The 20,738-nt window shown below is 37.3% G+C and overlaps 2 protein-coding genes across 2 annotated transcripts in view; both read left to right on the forward strand.

Annotated features, from left to right (window-relative positions):
* Positions 1–5,594, forward strand: part of LOC117621323 (cinnamoyl-CoA reductase 1-like) — a 49,091-nt gene extending 43,497 nt beyond the window's left edge. Inside the window, exons 2-3 of the mRNA XM_034351727.1 lie at positions 4,289–4,641; positions 5,387–5,594. Coding sequence (XP_034207618.1) covers positions 4,289–4,641; positions 5,387–5,585 — 552 coding nt within the window. The 3' untranslated portion in view covers positions 5,586–5,594. The remainder of the gene's footprint in view (positions 1–4,288; positions 4,642–5,386) is intronic.
* Positions 5,595–11,803: 6,209 nt separating this feature from the next.
* On the forward strand, positions 11,804–19,001 carry LOC117622175 (cinnamoyl-CoA reductase 1-like). The gene is made up of 5 exons (XM_034352759.1): positions 11,804–12,015; positions 12,266–12,420; positions 15,314–15,499; positions 17,934–18,286; positions 18,732–19,001. The coding sequence occupies exons 1-5, from the start codon at positions 11,877–11,879 to the stop codon at positions 18,913–18,915; spliced, it is 1,017 nt and encodes a 338-aa protein (XP_034208650.1). The 5' UTR covers positions 11,804–11,876; the 3' UTR covers positions 18,916–19,001.
* Positions 19,002–20,738: the final 1,737 nt, after the last annotated feature.

Genomic DNA, 20,738 nt, shown 5'->3' on the forward strand with positions numbered 1-20,738 from the left:
GTTGAGAGCAAGTGTGACTCACAGTTTGTAGACTTGGCATAAAAGGCTGGGTCATCTTAATGATCAAAGCATCAAGATGCTAGCAAATCAAGACATGGTTCATGGACTGCCTAGTCTGGAGAAGGATTTAGCAGTGGGTGAAGGCTGCAAGCTGGGAAAGCAACATAGAGACTCATTTCCTGCAGAATCTACTTGGAGAGCTCAGTTTCCACTTGAATTAGTTCACACTGACATCTGTGGTCCAATGCAGATTGCATCAATGTCAGAAAACAGATATTTCCTGTTATTCATTGATGACTATACAAGAATGGCTTGGGTTTATTTTCTCAGAAATAAATCTAATGCTTTTGAATGTTTCAAGAAGTTCAAAGCAATGACAGAATTGCAGAGTGGACACAAAGTGAAATCACTTAGAAGTGATAGAGGTGGAGAATTCATGTCAAATGAATTTCTTACATACTGCAGTGAGGCTGGAATACAAAGACAGCTGACAGTGGCATATTCTCCTCAGCAAAATGGTGTTGCTGAGAGGAAGAACAGGACAGGGATTGAGATGGCAAAGTCTATGCTACATGAAAAGAGTCTTCCTTATGAGTTTTGGGCAGAAGCTGTTCATACAGCAGTCTACCTTCTCAACAGGTGTCCTTCTAAGTCTCTTGAGAAAATGACACCATTTGAGGCCTACACAGGAAGAAAGCCAGGTATTGCACATTTGAAAGTGTTTGGATGCCTATGTCATGTGCTTATTCCTTCTGTTTTGAGACACAAGTTGGAAGAAAACAGTCACAAATGCATTTTTGTGGGCTATGGATTGTGTGAAAAAGGCTATAGACTGTATGATCCTAAGACTAGAAAGATTATCTTGTCTAGGGATGTCTATTTTGATGAAGAAGTCTCATGGAAATGGGAGAATCCTAGCAATGCAGATGTGGGAATATCTATGCCAGATGGAAATCAAGGTACTACAGAAACTGAACAGAGAGTATTAGATGAACAATCTCAGTTCTTGGATACTCAAATGCAGATGGAAGAAGAAATTGCACCTCAAGGGGAAGAAATGCTTGATGAGACTCAAAGGCTTGATCACACACCTCACAAGTGGAGGAGTATTAATGACATCATGGCACAATGCAACATGTGCATTGTAGAACCTGACAGCTTTGAAGAAGCAGATTTGGATGAATCATGGAGATGTGCAATGGAGGCTGAATTGGAGATGATTGAGAAGAACAATACTTGGAAATTAGTTGACAGGCCATCTAACAAACCAGTAATTGGTGTTAAGTGGGTCTACAAGGTCAAACTGAACCTAGATGGCACTGTGCAGAAGAATAAAGCTAGGCTTGTGGCTAAAGGCTATTCACAGAAGCCTGGAATCGACTATAATGAGACATTTGCCCCTGTGGCAAGACTTGACACCATCAGAACTTTGATAGCCCTTGCAGCACAAAAGGAATGGAACCTATTTCAATTGGATGTGAAGTCTGCCTTTCTCAATGGCATTCTAAAGGAGGAAGTTTATGTTGAACAACCTCAAGAATATGTTCAAGAGAGCAAGGAAACCAAGGTGTTCAAGTTGAACAAGGCTCTATATGGACTGAAGCAAGCCCCAAGGGCCTGGTATGATGAAATAGATGCCTATTTCAACACTGCAGGTTTTAAGAAAAGCTTAAGTGAAGCTACTCTCTATATCAAAACAAGTGACACCTCAGGTATTATCATTGTCTCCCTCTATGTAGATGACATTATATATACTGGAAGCTGTCCTAAAATGCTTGAAGAATTTAAACAAGATATGATGCAACACTATGAGATGACAGACTTGGGTCTGTTGCACCATTTTCTTGGCATGGGAGTGGAACAAACTGACAAGCATATTTTCATTCATCAAAAGAAATATGCCATGAAAATTCTTGAGAAGTTTGGAATGAGAGACTACAAGTCAGTGGCAATTCCATTAGTGGTGAATGAGAAATTGTGTAGAGAAGATGGGAGTGAAGCAGCAGATGAAAGTGAATTCAGACAGATTGTAGGAAGTCTCCTTTATCTGACTGCCACAAGACCAGATGTCATGTTTGCATCTAGCTTGCTTGCTAGGTTTATGCACAATCCCTCAAAGAAACACATGGGAACTGCTAAAAGGGAGCTGAGATACATTCAAGGCACATTGGATTTTGGAATTGAGTTTGCAAAGGGGAAGACAGCTACTCTAATTGGGAACTGTGACAGTGACTGGGCTGGGAGTGAGGATGATATGAGGAGCACCTCAGGATATGCCTTCACACTAGGCTCAGGCATGTTCTCTTGGGCTTCCATCAAGCAAAACACAGTTGCTCTATCTACAGCCGTAGCTGAGTATGTGAGTGCTGCAGAAGCAACTTCACAAGCTAAGTGGCTCAGATTTGTGCTTGAAGATTTTGGTGAAGAACAGATAGAAGGGACTCAAATTCTATGTGATAACACCTCAGCAATTGCAATGGCAAGGAATCCAGTTCATCACCAAAAGACAAGACACATCAGCAGGAAATTTCATTTTATAAGGGAAGCCATTCAAGCAAAAGAAATGGAACTGATGTACTGCAAAACAGAAGATCAGATAGCAGACATTTTGACTAAAGCTCTGCCTAAGGATCGGTTTGTGAGGCTGAGAAGCTTGCTTGGAGTGAAATCAGCTAAAGGATTAGAAGGGAGTGTTGAAATATAATCCTTCTACAGATTTCTTAGAGCTGAAGTCATTTCCTATTTTCTGTTAAGTCTATTTTAAATGATGTAATGAGAACCATTAGATCATAGTCTAGGTGGATTCTCTAGCTTAGATTTAGTATGACACGTGTAAGCACCTAATAGGGTGACAGTTGTAATTCTGTTAGGAGAGAATCACATTTCTCTCTCTGTCAGACACACTATGTAAGCTGCAGATTGTAAGAATTCAATAGAACAGTGCCTTCCCATTTTCTCTCCATTCTCTCTAGCTAAAAGCTCCAGAATATACACCTCTTCCTAATCTGAAAATACATATATAAACAGAGAATTCTAACAATTAAGCTTTACTGGTAAAGAAATTCTTCTAAAAGTGGTTGCACAAGCGGTGCCCATATACATGATGAGTTGCTTCATTATTCCTAAAGTTTTGTACGGGAAATCCAGCAAGTGATGGCTAGTTATTGGTGGGTGAACAAGAAGGGAGGCGAAAAATTCATTGGTTAAGCTGGAAAAACATGTGTAGACCAAAACATGAGGGTGGTCTTGGCTTTCAGAACCTTTATGCTTTTAATTTGGCTTTGGTAGCCAAGCAATTATGGCGTTTGTTTCATAACCCGCACTCTGGTGGCCCGTCTCCTCAAAGCTCGTTACTATAGAGATTGCTCCATCCTGGAGGCCTCGCTGGGTAACTCTCCTTCTTATGTTTGGAAAAGTTTGTGCGAAGCTAAAGTGGTCATTGAGAGAAGATCTCGTTGGCGAATTGGTGACGGTAAGAATGTTCGAAATTTGGGGCGACAGATCGTTGCCCACTCCAGACTCCTTCAAGGTCTCGTCTACGCCAGTGGAGAAGCATGATGACCCCCGTGTCAGTTTTCTTATTAATCCAGTTACTTTGCAATGGAAGACATATTTTCTATAAGCTTGGTTTTCTGTGAAAGAAGCGCCAATCATACAGAAAATTCCTTCGAGTTTCCGCCAGCCACCGAACATCTTGATTTGGCATTTTGAGAGACATGGATATTACTTATCCCTTCCAACTTGGGGGGGGAAGCCGCTCGAATCAATTGTGTGGCCAATGGTATCGTTGTACCGGTTTGGAAGGTCCACATCTTTATTTGGAGAGCCGTGCTAAATATTCTGCCCACCAAAGTCAACTTGAAAAGGCGGGGCATAGCTGAGCTGGGAGGGTGCGTGTTTTGTGGAGAGGAGGAAACTAGCTTTTATGTACTTGTGCAGTGCCCCATGGCTGAAGCGGTTTGGCGTCATGTACTGGTGCAATGCCCCAATAGTTTTGCATGATGCTTTAGTTGCAGATTCTTTTTAATTTCCTTGTCTTTAGAAATTTTATATTGTACGGCTGTCATGTGTGGTATTTTTTCCTACCTCAGAGTTTTATCTCACGTGGTTTTCCTCGGGAAGCGAACAACTATCAATTTATCAAGACGAAAATCTATTATTAATTACAAAAAAAATTAAAACCCCATTTCACAGAAGATCAAATAGTCTTTGAAATCCATATAAAATGACCAAATAATCTTGTTTGCATTTGACAATGAATTTGACAAATACAAAATAATATATGCAGAACTGGTACTGCTATGCGAAAACAGTGGCAGAGCAGACAGCTTGGGAAGAGGCCAAGGAGAAAGGGGTGGATTTGGTGGTGGTGAACCCAGTTTTGGTGCTCGGACCACTTCTCCAACCAACCGTCAACGCTAGCATCATCCACATCCTCAAGTACCTCAAAGGCTCTGCCAAGACTTATGCCAATTCTGTGCAGGCCTATGTGCATGTTAGGGACGTGGCTCTGGCCCACATTCTGGTGTATGAAACTCCATCTGCCTCTGGAAGGTACCTTTGTGGTGGGAGTGTACTTCACCGTGGAGACGTGGTGGAAATCCTAGCCACGTTCTTCCCAGAATACCCAATTCCCACCAGGTAAGTACATCATCATCCTCATCAATTTTGTTTTCTTTATTTCTTGTCTACATAAGATATTTTCTGAGCTACATGTTAACAACCGAGAGAGGGATGAGGGCGGGGGACAATGTGTTAGTGTTTTTCAGGTATGAATACTCAGAATTTGCAGAAGGAAAAAAAAGGGAAAGAAGCAATAAGAAATTACCAAAATCTGTCTGCTATACGTGTAGCAGCAGAGTGTTCATTCACTTCTCTCTTTCTTACAACCTCCCGCACATAGTGTGAGGGATATATCTGTTATGCACAGTAGCTGGATCTCTTACATCGCAAGATGATCTCAGCCGTTCACTTGGGCAACCAATAGGAAGCTTACACTTGTCATAAAAGGAAATAAAATGGAATACGAATTAAACTAACTATTAAGTCAGCTTAAGGCTTATAATTCAACATAATGATGGTATTGTCATACCCGACTCTAAACCCCTTGTTGCCATCCCTATTTTGACATAAGTGAAATGGTAAATATGTTTGTTCATGCATACGTAGGCAACTCTCGAAGTGATTGATTTAATGTTTGCTTATGGTCCATTACTTAATGTTTTTATAGAATAAAATTTTGGCTAATCATTGGCTTACTTATGGATTCTAAATGGTGCAGGCATATTTTTTTTATTTATGGATTTCTATTTTCAATATTTTTGAAAGTACTCTTGTTTTTTTAATGTTGTGGGATTAAATTAATTAGTATGTCATATATTTACAGGTGCTCGGATGAAGTCAAACCAAGAGTAAAACCATACAAGTTGACAACCCAGAAGCTACAAGACTTGGGCGCGGAGTTCACTCCAGTGAAACAGTGCCTATATGAAACTGTCAAGAGCTTGCAGGAGAAGGGCCACCTTCCAGTGCCTAAACCACAAGAAGTTCCATTAAAATTCAATCTTAAAAAATCTTGTCTTTAGTGCGGAAATAAACGTCGCAATGGTATTGTAATATTAGATGACAAGTTTGTAATAAGAATATTTTATAAATATTCTGTGTGGCCTACATGAAGTGACTTATGTAGTAAATAAATTATTTAATTAGTTTAATAAATATTATTTTTATATATTGGTCAAATTAAGAGAAGTAATTTTAGAGGCTATGTGGAGAGAGAAGTTCTGACCTAGCAACTCTCTCCCTGTGTAAGGAAAAACTCTATAGAGGGGGAAGAGGAAGAAGCATTATTGTCCATGCCCTCATTTCTTCTCGTCTTTTCCTTTTGGGCTATGTTTTCAATCAAAATCATTCTCCCAAAATCCGCTCTCTAACACTACTCATGTTCTCTAAATTTGGCTCTACATCGTATTTGATGGGGGTTGCTACAAATTACCTAATTGTTATTTGGCATGGTTTTTTGTTTTCGTTTATTTGTTCGCTCTTATTTGCAGGTTAATCATTGTAAATCATATTTTTTCTAGATCTATTATGGATACGGTTTTAAGTGTGGCCGCGACGACGCTTCTTCAGGTGGTGGTGATAGGGTTCATTTACGCTTATGGGTTGCTTTAGAGTTTTGTCTATTAGGTTTGTGGGCTTATGGTTCATTGTGGTGAGGCTACACTGGTGGATTGCCTATGAACTATACCTAATTTTCAAAGGAAAGTGAACAAGATGACTCTTGGGCAACATTACTTATTACATTGAAAATCCCCAAGACTAAAACCATAAAATAAAGATGGCATAAGATGTCTCCGGTAGCCAAAAGATGGATGTTCTAAACGAGAATGCCACAGTAGAATGCGTTGTTGATGATCTTTGACAGAACCTTTGGTAAGATGAACCCTGACATGACCCACCTTGGAATTTCCCGGAAACCGGAGCGGACCCTGTCTTTTTGCCGACATCTTCCTGATGCCGGGCCCACTTACTAAAAACTGAGACTCTCTACCAAAATTTTGGCAGAGTCTCCCCTGTAAATTAAGCTAACCCAACAAAAATTTCAACCTGCAACATACATAAAATAAAAATCCCAACCAGCAGCATGCTTTCATAATTCATCAAAACATACTAAATGGCCTCCGGCCTCACAAGTAAAATCTACCATGGGCGATAACAGAGCATCTACTGAATTTAGATTACAAGAACAGTTGAGTAGAAGAAATTACTTAAATCCTAACTAGGAAGGTTCACAGTTCGAGCCTCGTACACCACTTGCATGCTTCCTAGAGCCACTACTGGCTGGGGGGCGCAAAACAGAAAACATGTGAGTAGACAAAAATAAGATTTGCATTTAAAACAATATAGTAACCCCGCCGTGGAAAAATAATGCTCAAGACATGCAGGTTCACAATTCAATACTTAATTACTCAAAGCATAATTCATTTAAAATTCTTCAAAACACAAGTCATCTCATCCATAAACCTCATTCTTACAATCTTGCAACTCCTGCCAAACCACTGAAAAATTCTAATTTCTTCACTCTCCCAACTATAAATATACATATAAATATAAATATAAATATATATATAACTATACATAGCTATACAATACAGTCATCATACTACCTAGGTACCGGGGAAACAATCCAACTGGGGGATCGTTTGACTAGTCCGCAGGATTTTTAGGTGCTATCTTACGCCTAGGGATGAGCGGTCCAATCGGGGGAGGAAACTCCATAGCTCACACACTGGAACATCCAACGCCATGTGTAGTTCCCACACTATGTCCTACGCGTGCACACATCGGAACATCCAACGCCATGGGTGATGACCCTAAACACTATATAGAGTCTTTCCATATGCCGGAACATCCAACGCCGCATATGGAAAGTGTCTCACACGCCGGAAAATCCAACGCCGCGTGTGGAAAGTCTAATAACTGGGGAAGGTACTTACATAGTGTAATCATACAACTTCTCTCAACAACCCCTCATATTCAAGTTCTTCCACAACACACTTCAACAACCCAAGTATCTCGCCTATATAGAATATATATATATATATATATATACTTCCCCAAAATCCTTATAAAATATACTCTCGATACCCAAAAATGCCAAACCCACAATATATTGCCAAAGCGCTATAAAACATCAAATTCAACTCATGAATATAATATATTCAATAAACCATTAAAAACATTATGCATAAATCTTTCATCAATAAAACCATGCATATGATTGAAAGCAAAGTCCACTCACAAATATTCTCACGCTGCCTGACCACGTGAGGGTCCTGCCTGCTGAGTACGTGCAGTCGAAACACCTATTTCGAGATACGAACATTTAATTAATATAAAATTACGTCAAGCGGAAATCACAAATTAAATACTTAAATCCCCAAATTCCCAGTACGTGCATGTTGAAGAAGGTATCCTAAGGTCCGATTACAGGTTTAGGAATCGTTCACGATTATACGGTTATTGCTAACACGCAAACTTTGCATTATTGAATCGGAACATCCGGGGTTCCGATTCATAATCCGTGAGGTCCTATACGGTCCTAGGAACACCTAGAACAACATATTTTAATTCAGAAAAGATCTAACTGTCAGAACCTATCGAACCCGGATAACGCACAATATGCGAAAATCCGTTCGATAGTCAAACGGCGTCTGCGAATTCCTATGTACTCGTGACAACCTAAGGATCTCATCGGGTCAAATTGCAACTTCACCAGCCTCGCCCACGCTCCGCCACACGTGCCGGCAGCGCGTGGGTGTGTAGAGTAAATTCCAGTGACGGAAAAAATCCACACCCGAGCTCACCCTTCCTATCCTAGCTTCTACTCAAGGTCAGGATCACTTCATTCAACTACGGGGAGGTCCAATTCGGACGACAACTGGCCGAAATTTCACTTTGAAATCCGGCCAAAACCTAGGGTTTTCAAAATCAGTTTGTACCCAGTAAATCGATCCAAACCTATGCATCCGTCAGCTAGAACTAGGAAAAAGAGGAAGAAACCATACCTCACTCACCAGGTTTGGGCTGCGGAGACGGCGGCGCGACAACGGGAAATCTCCGGTTCGAACCAGTCGAGATCGTGGCCGAAATTCGTGGTTTCCAACAGGGAAAGCTAGCGGGTCTTGACCGGGATGTCGAGGGGAGTCGATTGGGACTGGTGGCGTTCCTGGGAGAATCAGCGTCGGGGGAGAGAGAGAGGCTGAGGAGAGAGAGAGAGAGAGAGAGAACTGATCGCTCGAGGAGAGAGAGTGTTGAGGTGAAAAATCTGATTTTTTTACCAAACTTTTCGAAATAATTACAGTTTTGCCACTGATAATGTTTTGATCGCTATTTCCTCGTTACAACTCCATTTCAAGCCTACCACATGTCTAAGAATTCATCTCAGTACCACCTATCCAAAAATACCAGTCGTGGTCCCAAAATCCTTCCGGATAAGAAAATGACCAATTTACCCCTACCCCAAGGGTAAATTCGTAATTCCACTTTAAATCAATAAAATAGACATTAAATTTTAGAGTCGGGGTGTTACAAACCCGGTCTTGACAAATATCATCAACATAATACAATCCCTCTCTCTTAGTATCATGTCCAATGATCTCCTTCGTGAGACTATCCTAAAGAAGATAGAAAAACGGGTACATTAATACAAAACAATTAAGTTGCTTAGTGACTTGTCCAATATACAAAAGGTTATTGGAGAGAGAAGGTACAAGTAAGCAATGATGTAGGGAGAGAGAATGAGTTAATTCCACTGTTCATGCGCCTGTAACAGGACTTGAGTACCATTAGCATTGGCCACACTTCTCAAGTGAGGTGAGGCACGATACGTAAAGTTTCGGGAATTAAAGGTCATATGATCAGTGCACCAGAGTCAATTATCTAGCCAAAATCTGAATGTAAGCCGGAAGAGTTTAAGGTTCAACTATTGTTATCTTGGCAGTTACTTCCAGAACTCATACTTCCCTAAGTTGGAAAGTTCTTTATTTACAAGAGAATAAGTCTACTCAATTATCAGCGAGCTATTCACCCCTTATGTTTTATAAAAACCGTATACTGTTGACACCATCATTCTACTATGGTTTGTGTCATTAACTTTTCTGATCTATTCTAGCATAGTTTAGAACCTGTGGGAATTGAAAAGCCAAAGAAATTAAAACAAAGAAAAACCAAATCATGAAGTCCATTTTTTTTCTTTAATAATTTTTTTCTATTAAAAAGTTTGGGGAGGATGTATTTGATTAAAAGAAGATTCGAGAGAACTTGGTTGGTGGACCTTTGAAAATCCCCTTTTTGTCAACATTTGTGCCCTCATTGTCTTGTTGGAAAATGGTTGTTGGGTCTTGACTTTTGTTTTTTCTTAACCCAAAAAAAAAAAAGGTCGGGCTCTTTTATTATGGTCATTTTATTTGTACTGAAAAGTGAGCTCAATTAGGCTCGTTTGATAACAATTTTAATTTTAGTTTTTAGTTTTAATTTATTTTGTGCTAGAGTATAGGAGAAATAAGAGTGAGAATTGGAGTCGGGATGAGATTGAGAGAGATAATGAGAAAGAGTAACAAAATTGAAAATAAAAACTTGAAAGTGAAAACAATTTCAAATAGTTTTCAGTCTTTTGTTTTTGTTTTCACTTTTGTACTCCTCTCTCTCATCCACTCCTTTCATCTTTCCTCTCAATCTCATCTTCATTCTCATTCTCACTTCCATACTCCCTCTTTTTTCTCTGTACACTAGCACAAAAAATGAAAACTAAAAACTAAAATTGAAATTATTATCAAATAAACCTTATTTTTCATCTTTTTCTTAATGAAAAATCTTATATCCCATATCGAACTCTTTTATTTTCTTATTAGCTTTCTCCGCACTTTGTTGGAAAAAAAAAATCCCAAGTTTCAAACATCTGTTGAGATTTCAGTAATAAAATATCATTATTTTATATAGAGATAGATGGAGTTCCACGACAATTGAATTTGATTCTTTGACCAACCGATATGTCTTTTGGTTAAGAAGGTGAAAGTCAACCAATATGTCTTTTAGTTGAAAAGGTATAAACCAACCAATAAATCTTTTGGTTGAAATGGTACATACAAACAACTGATATGTCTTTAATTAATACATTAATTAACAACTTCCCTACTTTAAAACTCAATTGAAGAAACGATTCAAATTGAGTCTTTGTTCAACAACTTCCCAACTTTATTTAAAGAACTTGGAGAAAGAAAGAAAAAAAGGCAGTCAAAGCAGTTGAGAGGATAGGTTCTTTTTCTCATTAAAACTGCTAGTAGCCTCTTGTCATTTTTAGCTCCATTGTTGTCTCTAACAAAATAAATTAAGTTTTTAAAAATAAAATAAAAATTTATATTTTAAGCCAACGGATCTAGCTCAGTGGAAAATGGCCTTGATTTACATATTGATAGTCTCAAGTTTGAACCCCCATATCACCTTAGTAGTGTGTGTGAGAAACCTCATTCTTTTATAGTTTAAATTATAATAAAATAAAAGAGTAAATTTTTTTATTTTTTAAATTATTTTTTTCTCTTTTGATGGGAAGAAATCATTTTAAGAAATTAAGGGCCAGAAAAATAAAATAAAGTAAATTATATTTAGATCAAATCAGACACAGAACATGGGTTGCAAGTGACTTATCCAAACCCACCAAACTGACCAGAAACGTCTATGGACTTGTCAATTCAATCCTTAAATTTTCAAATCAATCAATCTGATTCTTAATCTTTTGGTCCACACACATGAGTTTTAAGACTGAAATGAACTATAATTAGATGATAATATCCCTTTAAAGTGGCTCATACGATGAAGGGCCAAATTGATTACGATTGATTGGTGTGTACTCTTATAAATAAAAGATTATAACCAAACTCAAAAGTAGGAATTCATAAACCACTCATTTAAAACGCCACCAATAACACCAATTAAAATATCATTATTCTACAACGAAAAGAAAAAAATAGAAAGTCATGTGGCTCATGAGACATTTTGTCTTCCACTTGTTAGACAAAGCAAAAGTTAAAGCTCAGACCAAAAAAGAAAAAGCAATTGTTAAAGCCTCACATATCTTTATCTTTTTTCTCAAATATTTTTTTTTAACCGGCGGTAGGTGATCCGGTGGGCTCTTCTCCTCCTTATAAAGCCACACTAGCAGCTATTCCATTACAAAACACAAACTTCAAAATCTCTCTCTCTCTCTCTCTCTCTCTCTCTCTCTCTCTCTCTCTCTATTTTGATCTCTTCCACTCCCACCACCCAAAAGAGAAACAAAAAAAATTCATTACCCTAAAACCAAGCTAAGTATTAAGATGCCTGCCGATAGCTCTTCAGTTTCAGGCCATGGCCAAACTGTTTGTGTCACCGGAGCTGGAGGCTTCATTGCTTCCTGGATTGTCAAACTGTTGCTAGAAAGAGGCTACATTGTTAGGGGAACCTTGAGAAACCCAGGTCACTCCAAATCATTATCTTCTTGGCCTTTGAGTTGTTTTTTTGTCCTACATTCGGAGTATCGACTTGTTATATTATGAGACTGTGAATTAGAACTGGCCATTAATTTATTTGAATTATATATGAATTTGCGGTTTTGATTCCCAGTTTGACATAACACGTATAACATATATTGGGAGACATAATTCTTCCTTGTATTGATATGTTTTTTTTCCTTTTTGGTGCTTTTCTTATTTTGGGTTGATCACAGATGACCCAAAGAATGCTCATTTGAGGGAGCTTGAAGGAGCTCAAGATAGGTTGACTTTACGTAAAGCTGATCTTCTTGACATTGGGAGCCTTAAAGAAGCCATCAACGGCTGTGATGGCGTTTTTCACACAGCATCACCGGTTACGGATGACCCAGTGAGTTTTTTTTATTTTTTTTTGTCTCTGCTTCCTTACTTTGTTTCTTCCTTTTCCTGTTTGGTTGCTGCCGGAAAATATGCACACTTTTTCTCTTACGTGGTGGACAATACCATGCACGTGCATGCACAGTTTTTCGATCAGTTTGTGTATCCTTCAACCAAAACTATCCCGTGGTGGTTCTGGGCCAGAAACCACTTGCTTTTGTCGATTGTGATGTTTTGGCCAAAATTGTTCTCTAAGTCCCATAATACTTTCTTAAATACTATATATGAGTATTTAAAAGGTAAAAATAAAAAATAAAAAAACACTAGCTAAGAAAGGAATAGTTTGGTTTTGGTTGGGTGAAGATATTTCCCTTTTCATAATTTCTTAAATTAGCTTTCAAATTCACGTCTCACATTATAAAAGTCTATTAGAAAGTTAAGCGGCTTGAATTTTTTCCTACTATTGTAACGATATATTCATTATCTTATATGAAACAATTTACATTTTCGCTGCATGGTGTCATGATTACATCTTAACTAAAGATTAAGATAAAGAAAAAAAAAAATTAAACAAAAAGAACATGCATGTCTAGTAGTTTGGTAAAAAGCTCACATTTTAGGGTACATAACCCTAGCCGCTAAGAGAGGGAAAGAAAAAGAGAGAGGACGCTTCGGCTCCTTGATTATGTTGGATCTTCGATGTTCTTTGGTTTTTGGGAGACCTCTATCGATCTACTCTTCTTTTGGGAGATTTGTAGTCTCATATCTGGGCTAGCTTTGGTTGTGCCTCATCTTGCGTGGTTTCTGTTTGAGGTGTTGCGGCTTGATCATGGTAGATCCACTACTCATTGGTGCGTTGAGGTCCTGGAGTAACTAGGTGGTGCTCTCTATGTCTTACCCCGAAAGAATCAGTGGCGATTAATTTTCCTTTTGTCGACATCGTTTTAGTTTTTAGTATTATTTTGGTTGAGTTTGCTGGGTGTTCTTAGTCTTTTTAAGAGTTATGTCGATGCTAGTTTTTGTCTTTGATGCCATTGGACCATATCGGGGAAATTATGGCAGTTGAAAGGGGTTTTAGAAAAGTTATTTTCGAGTGTTATTCTCTTCAGATTTCCATTTTATAAATAAAAAATAAAAAATTTAAACCTAACATTTTAGTTAATTTTTTTTTGGGTAAAATTAATGAGGTTTTAAAATTACCAATTTAGGCCATACCCTAACGCGTGGATGTATTCTAGAACCTTAAAAAAAATTTCTCCAAAATGTATTCCAAATGCCTTGAAAAAAAGATATTATTGTACCTTGACTGAAAATAAAATTTGCTTATGATTTTCTACTATAATATATTATCTCTATGCTATTAAAATATTTTGAAGTGATTGGATTTGTTATTATCATTTTTTAATAGTAAATTTAACTTAACCCCTTCAAAGTAATTTTTTCAATTACAACCCATCTCTTTATTTTTGTTTGAATAATATCCAGTTTTTTTCTAAATAAAACCCGATGACTAGGATCCAACTCAGGAACTTACCTAATCAAACGAAAAATCGAATTTATTGTACTTTTTTTATTACTAAAATACCCCCAACTAAGTCATTATTATATTTTGTATATTAATATAGGAACCAACACAAAAACAAATTTCAATTTGATTATAACTAATGGCACACGTTCAATTTGAAAAGATCTTCAAATGGATGTAGGATTAATTTGGAAACTTTTTTAAAACTTAACAATACATTCAGATTTAACATATACCTAATCAGTTTATTCAATAATTTTTTTTAATTTACTTATGAAGTATACGTGATTAATTATTTATTATATTATTATTTTATAAATATAATAGCATACATACAATTTTATGTTGAAAAAATAACATACGTATTACTTCTTTTACAAAAATGAATTTACTTATTATTCAAATAATATACCCAACTTTTATAAAAGTATTTTGGATATAGTTTACCTAATAATTTCCTATTATGCAATAATATAACTTGTAATTTACCTATTATAGGTAAATTTGTAGGTAAATTGTATTGATAATAATTTACCTATTATATTGTATTGGATATACACATATTATGTTGATAATAATTTACCAATTATATTTTATTAGGACAAAATTTGAGGAATTTTTTCTTGGTCGAAAATTTAAGGATTTTTTTATTGGTCGAAATTTTTGGGATTAGAGGGAATGCCCCCCAAAAAAAAAAACCAACGTCATTGATATGCTATAAATGATGAAGTATTAATTAGAAATGAAGGACTTATTGACATGCTTGAAAACAATCAAGTTGACTTATTTGAAGCTTAGTGGCAAGCAATGTAAATATGTAGGAGTAGTATGACCTTTTATATATTTAATTTGAATTTTAATTTTATATATAGATTTCAAAATTTATGGGTTGATGTATGGACTCTGAGGTGCAGGTTTTCGAGTAGAAGAAGACAAACCTAATTTCTTTTGCTAGAATTCTCTTTCTTTGATCTCTTTTAATGGAACACATCGTTTCATTTAAGCTTGAGTTCTCCAAAAGCATGCGTTTTATTTGTAAAGCCCAAAAAGATGGGCCCTCAATAACTTTTAAATGGGACATGCATAATAACATATCTAATATTTATTAATAGGTTTTTGTTTGATTTGAGAAAAAGATTTTAGAATTCACTATTAATTGAATAGGTTGTAGTTTCTCGTGACACTTATTAACATATCTAATATTTATTAATTAATAGACCATCTTTAGTTTTTTGTCTAAATACTTTTTTTTGGGAACTTTTAGTTTTTTTTTTTTTTTTTTTTTGGGGTAAAGAAACTTGTATCTTTTTAAATGGGACCCCTCTATTGCCTTTATCCAGCCCTTTTTTTAATAAGGCAATGAATGATGGAACAAATATAGGAACAAATGATGGAGCCTGCGGTGAATGGAACGAAAAATGTGATTGTTGCAGCAGCAGAAGCCAAGGTTAAAAGGGTTGTGTTCACGTCGTCAATTGGTACAGTGTACATGAACCCCACCAGGAGCCCTGATGTGGTGGTCGATGAGTCATGTTGGAGCAACCTTGAATATTGCAAGAACACCAAGGTTAGACATAATCTTATAACAATTTTAATATTTTATCTGTCCAGTATATATAGTAGATGTTTAATGACTCACAAGGGCATTTTCTGGTATTTTCTGATATTTTGAATGTTTCACCATTCTTTATCTTTTGCTTTATATATATAGATTATGCACACAAACAAACATCAATGTTTGATATATTTATCACTCATTATGTCTCATAATTAAGAACAATTATTTTTTTTTAAATACAAGCTTTGCTGTAAACAATTTAAAATTTATCTAGCTAATCTATAAGGAGAAGACTTGGGTGCAAGGGACGGACTCACTACTATGACCAATTGACATAACCCAGATCTGCCATAATTAAGAACAATTGTTTTATCCTAGGGTTTCTCTAGGAGAGTAGAAAAGGTCAAGTCGGTAGAGAAAGTTTGTGAGATTTCAAAGTAGTATTCTCTCAGGACTTCCATGATCCTGATAGTCCTACTACGTATTGTTATTCTAGTACAACAGCTATTTAAGTGGGTGCTAGATGTATTGGAGTACAGTTTGGCACATGGAAGAGATGGTGAACCATTTTGCTTCTCAATTTGTGCCGACTGAGGAGGAACAGCAACTAGTACTGGTGGTTGAGGGAGGTAATGTTGGTCTGCTTCGAACTACAAAGTTTGTCCTAGTAGGCAAAGTGCTCACGAAGAAACCTTTCAACAAGGAGGGGTTTAAGCGCACTATGGCGACACTATGGAGACCGAAGGCACGGGTGGAGATTATGACCTTGGAGGATTATTTGTTCATGTTTGCTTTCTCCTCACGACAAGACAGAGCGAGAATTCTAGGCGGGGGTCCTTGGGCCTTCAACCACTATTTGCTGGTGATTAGTGAAGAGGATGACATAAGCAACTACCTCCTCCTGATTTTGGCATCATGGAGTTGACTGGTCGTTTTCCATTGGCGACATAGGCTCAATGTTCGGCAAAAGAGGACAAAGCAACGGTCGTTTTGACACAATGGCTCCGCCTGTGAAGGAATAAGGAGGGCGACGGGTTGTTTTGGAGGGGTGACCGGTCACATTGATGTTAAATCTATTCCGTTGTGAAAAAGTCCAGAAAATTCGAGGTGCTTCGCTATAGATTCTCCTCCTATGTTTCTAAAAAATATATGTCTTGTTCTTGGAACACTACATCCATGAAGGTATATACCTTATGACTTTGAGGGTGATAACATCAGTAGCCTTTTTGATGAGGGGCATAGCCAATGAAAACACACTTTTCTGCGTGGGGATCCAATTTGTTGCGTTGGTGATTATGTAAGTGCATGAATACAATACAGCCAAAAATCCATGGTTCAAGGTTTAGGGTGGGAGGTATTTGGAGATGGTGGTGAAGTGTTTGAAGAGGAGTTTGGAAATTCAAGATTCTTGAGGGAATCCTATTTATAAGGTAAGTTGTAGAGAGGACGGCCTCACCCCAAAAAGATCTAGGCATGTTGGCACTAAATAAATATGCACGAACGACTTCCAATAAATGTAAGTTCTTTCTCTCAGTCACCCTATTTTGTTGGGGAGTATATGGACACGAGCATTGATGTATGAAGTCATGATCCTGTAAGAATTTTTTGAGATCATGATTAAGAAATTCTCCGCCATTGTTAGAATGGAGAACCTATATTTGGGCATGAAACTGAGTCACCACCATTTTATGGAACTGTTGAAACGTTAAATTGACTTCCACTTTGGTTTTGATAAGGGAAACCCAGGTAATTCGGGTGCAGTCATCAGTGAAAGTACAAACCATCGAGCTCTAACCAAAGTAGCTATTTGAGCAAGCCCCCAAACATCAGAATGAATAAGGGAGAAGGGAACCAAACTTTTATTTGTACTTAATGGGAACGGAACACGATGACTCTTAGTCAATTCACACTGGAAGCTAGAAACATAAAACTGGAAAATAATGATGGGAACAACTTCTTCAGATAACCAAACAAGGCATGCCCAAGATGTTTATGCCATTACCATACTTTGTCTCTCTGCCTTTTAGAACTAGCTTCACTTGTTGTGAAAGCTTGACCAACCTTTGGTCTCACTATCCGATGCCTAGTCCAAGTAGCAGAATCTGCCTTCCCTAAAGATTCAAAAATTTCTCCAGCTTTCTTGAGGGGAGCATTAGCCTTTTCAGGATTTGAAGTGCCGTTATGGTCAGCCATAACTTTAAGGCCAGCAGCTTTCGACCTTCTTTCCCAAGTATCACCAGCTCTTTGAAACATATTGTGGCCATTTCATAGTTATCCTCTTGATAGAGCTGGATCGATGAAACAAATAAAATGGATTAGATTAATACAATTGAAAATAACGGTTATACATACACTCTGCTTTAAGGATTAAGGTAACCATGACGATGATTATGATGCTTAAAGTGATAATGAATTTGACAAATACAAAATAATATATATGCAGAACTGGTACTGCTATGCGAAAACAGTGGCAGAGCAGACAGCTTGGGAAGAGGCCAAGGAGAAAGGGGTGGATTTGGTGGTGGTGAACCCAGTTTTGGTACTCGGACCACTTCTCCAACCAACCGTCAACGCTAGCATCATCCACATCCTCAAGTACCTCACAGGCTCAGCCAAGACTTATGCCAATGCTGTGCAGGCCTATGTGCATGTTAGGGACGTGGCTCTGGCCCACATTCTGGTGTATGAAACTCCATCTGCCTCGGGAAGGTACCTTTGTGGTGAGAGTGTGCTTCACCGTGGAGACGTGGTAGAAATCCTAGCCAAGTTCTTCCCAGAATACCCAATTCCCACCAAGTAAGTACATCATTGTCCTCATCAATTTTGTTTTCTTTATTTCTTGTCTAAAAAAGATATTTTCTGAGCTACATGTTAACAACCAAGATGGGGATGAGGGCGGGAGACAGTGATGGTATCCCTATTTTGGTATAAGCGAAATGATAAATATGTTTGTTTATGCATACGTAGGCATCTCTCGTAGTGATTGATTTAGTGTTTGCTTATGGTCCATTACTTAATGTTTTTAACTTTTTATAGAATAAAGAAATTTTTGGCTAATCATTGGTTTGCTTATAGATTTTAAACTATTATTTTAAAATCTATTTACATACAATTTTTTTTATTATTTATGGATTTCTATTTTCAAACTATTTTAATGCAATACACATATTTGTATTTTTGAAAGTACTCTTGTTTTTTAATGTTGTGGGATTAAATTAATTAGTATGTCATATATTTACAGGTGCTCGGATGAAGTCAAACCAAGAGTAAAACCATACAAGTTGACAACCCAGAAGCTACAAGACTTGGGCGTGGAGTTCACTCCAGTGAAACAGTGCCTATATGAAACTGTTAAGAGCTTGCAGGAGAAGGGCCACCTTCCAGTGCCTAAACCACAAGAAGATTCCATTAAAATTCAATCTTAAATCTTGTAAGAATATTTGCAATGCGTGACCTATGTATTTGCGGCGGAGATAAACGTTGCAATGGTATTTTAATATCAGATGACAAGTTTGTAAGAATATTTCATAAATATTATGTATCACCTAACCTACATGAAGTGACTTATGTGATCAATAAATTATTTAATTAGTTTAATAAATATTATTATTATATATATATATTGGTCAAATTAAGAGAAGTGATTTCATAGGATATGTGGAGAGAGAAATTTTGACCTAGCCGCTCTCTCCCTGTGTAAATCCTAAGGAAAAACTCAATAGAGGGGGGAGGAAGAAGCCTCACTGTCCCACCTACCCTTCATCTCTTATTGTTGGGTTAGTAAATAAGTCCACTGGGCATTTTGGATAAGAATCCCCTTGTGGTGATCTCTTTTGGGCCGTACTTAGATTGAAGTTCCCCTTCACCCCTTTTGGGCTATGTTCTCAATCAAATCATTTTCCCAAAACCCGCTCTCTAACACTACTCATGTTCTCTGAATTTGGTTCTACATTGTATTTGATGGTAGTTGGTAAAAATCATCCAATTGTTCTTTGCCATAGTTTTTTGTTTTCGTTTATTTATTCACTCTTATCCTCATGTTGATCGTTGTGAATCATATTTTTCCCAAATCTATTATGGATGCGGTGTTAGGTATGGCTGTGACGACACTTCTTCAGGTGGTGGTGATAGGGTTCATGTAGGCTCATGGGTCGCTTTAGAGTTTCAGTTATATTGGGGTTTGTGTGTTTTGTCTGGGCTTATGGTTCATTGTGTTGAGGCTAAACTAGTGAATTTCCCCTGAACTTGTACCCAATTTTCAAGGGAAAGTGAACACGATGACTCTTGGCCAACTGTTGCGTCTACCCAAGTGCAAGTAGTCACACGTAGTAATAATCTTGGAAGTCCAAGTATCGTATCCTCAAGGAGTAGGTAGGCAAATATCTACACACAAAGAAATAATTAAACGTACCACAATAAAAGTGACAAGCGCTCACTACTACAAAAAGTGAAAAAGACGACCAGAAAATAACGACGGTCTAAGTGAAAACCGTCGTGGTTTTTAAAAAGACGACGGTTCTAAAAACACCGTCGTGTAATACCACCTTAGACAACTAAAAAAATGGAGATTCAAATGGCTGTTCAAAAACAACGACGTACCTAATTAAACAACCGACGCCTATTTGAAACAGATTTCCGCAGTGTAAAATCAAAGCCAACAAAGAACGGCAGAAGTTATGAATCGACCGACGTAGAAAGTAAAGACGACGATTTCAATAAAAGCCGCCGTTTTTACTCATAAAATAACACGACGAGGTTTTTCGTATAAGACGCCGTATAATTACAAACAAATCCACGGCTTTAAAATACAAAATATCGCCGTATTAAATTAATTTACAACGACGGAAAATATAAATATATCGACGCCATTCTCGTATAGTTCTACGACGTTATCTTTAAATCGTACTATAAAATTTAACGTCGTATTTATTCATTTTATACGTCGTACCTTTAATTTAAACCGTCGTCTTAATAAGAATTTTTGTTAACAATTTTTTTCTTTGATTTTCTTATCCTACGCCGGTAGATCTACTTAATGACAAGAATTGAAATAACCACGACGGTTTATATAGAAAACCGCCGACATAATCAGATTTTTCTGAGATCCCAAGGGTTACGAAATCTTACCAGATGGAACTCTGTTCCACATCATAATCTTAACAGATGACACAGATTTGCAATCAGAGAGACAATTTTTTGGAAGTTGATGATGTGTGTGCTTTTGTGTATCTACAAATATTATACCTAA

The sequence above is a fragment of the Prunus dulcis genome, chromosome 3 (genome assembly GCF_902201215.1).
Source record: "Prunus dulcis chromosome 3, ALMONDv2, whole genome shotgun sequence".
In the NCBI taxonomy this organism is placed as follows: domain Eukaryota; kingdom Viridiplantae; phylum Streptophyta; class Magnoliopsida; order Rosales; family Rosaceae; genus Prunus; species Prunus dulcis.

Excerpts from the sequence above, each read along its gene's own strand:
- LOC117622175 (XM_034352759.1), top strand. The coding sequence starts at position 11,877 with ATGCCTGCCGATAGCTCTTCAGTTTCAGGCCATGGCCAAACTGTTTGT. Across the intron at positions 12,016-12,265 it reads GGGAACCTTGAGAAACCCAG|ATGACCCAAAGAATGCTCAT; the intron begins GTCACTCCAAAT and ends GGTTGATCACAG. Across the intron at positions 18,287-18,731 it reads GAATACCCAATTCCCACCAA|GTGCTCGGATGAAGTCAAAC; the intron begins GTAAGTACATCA and ends ATATATTTACAG.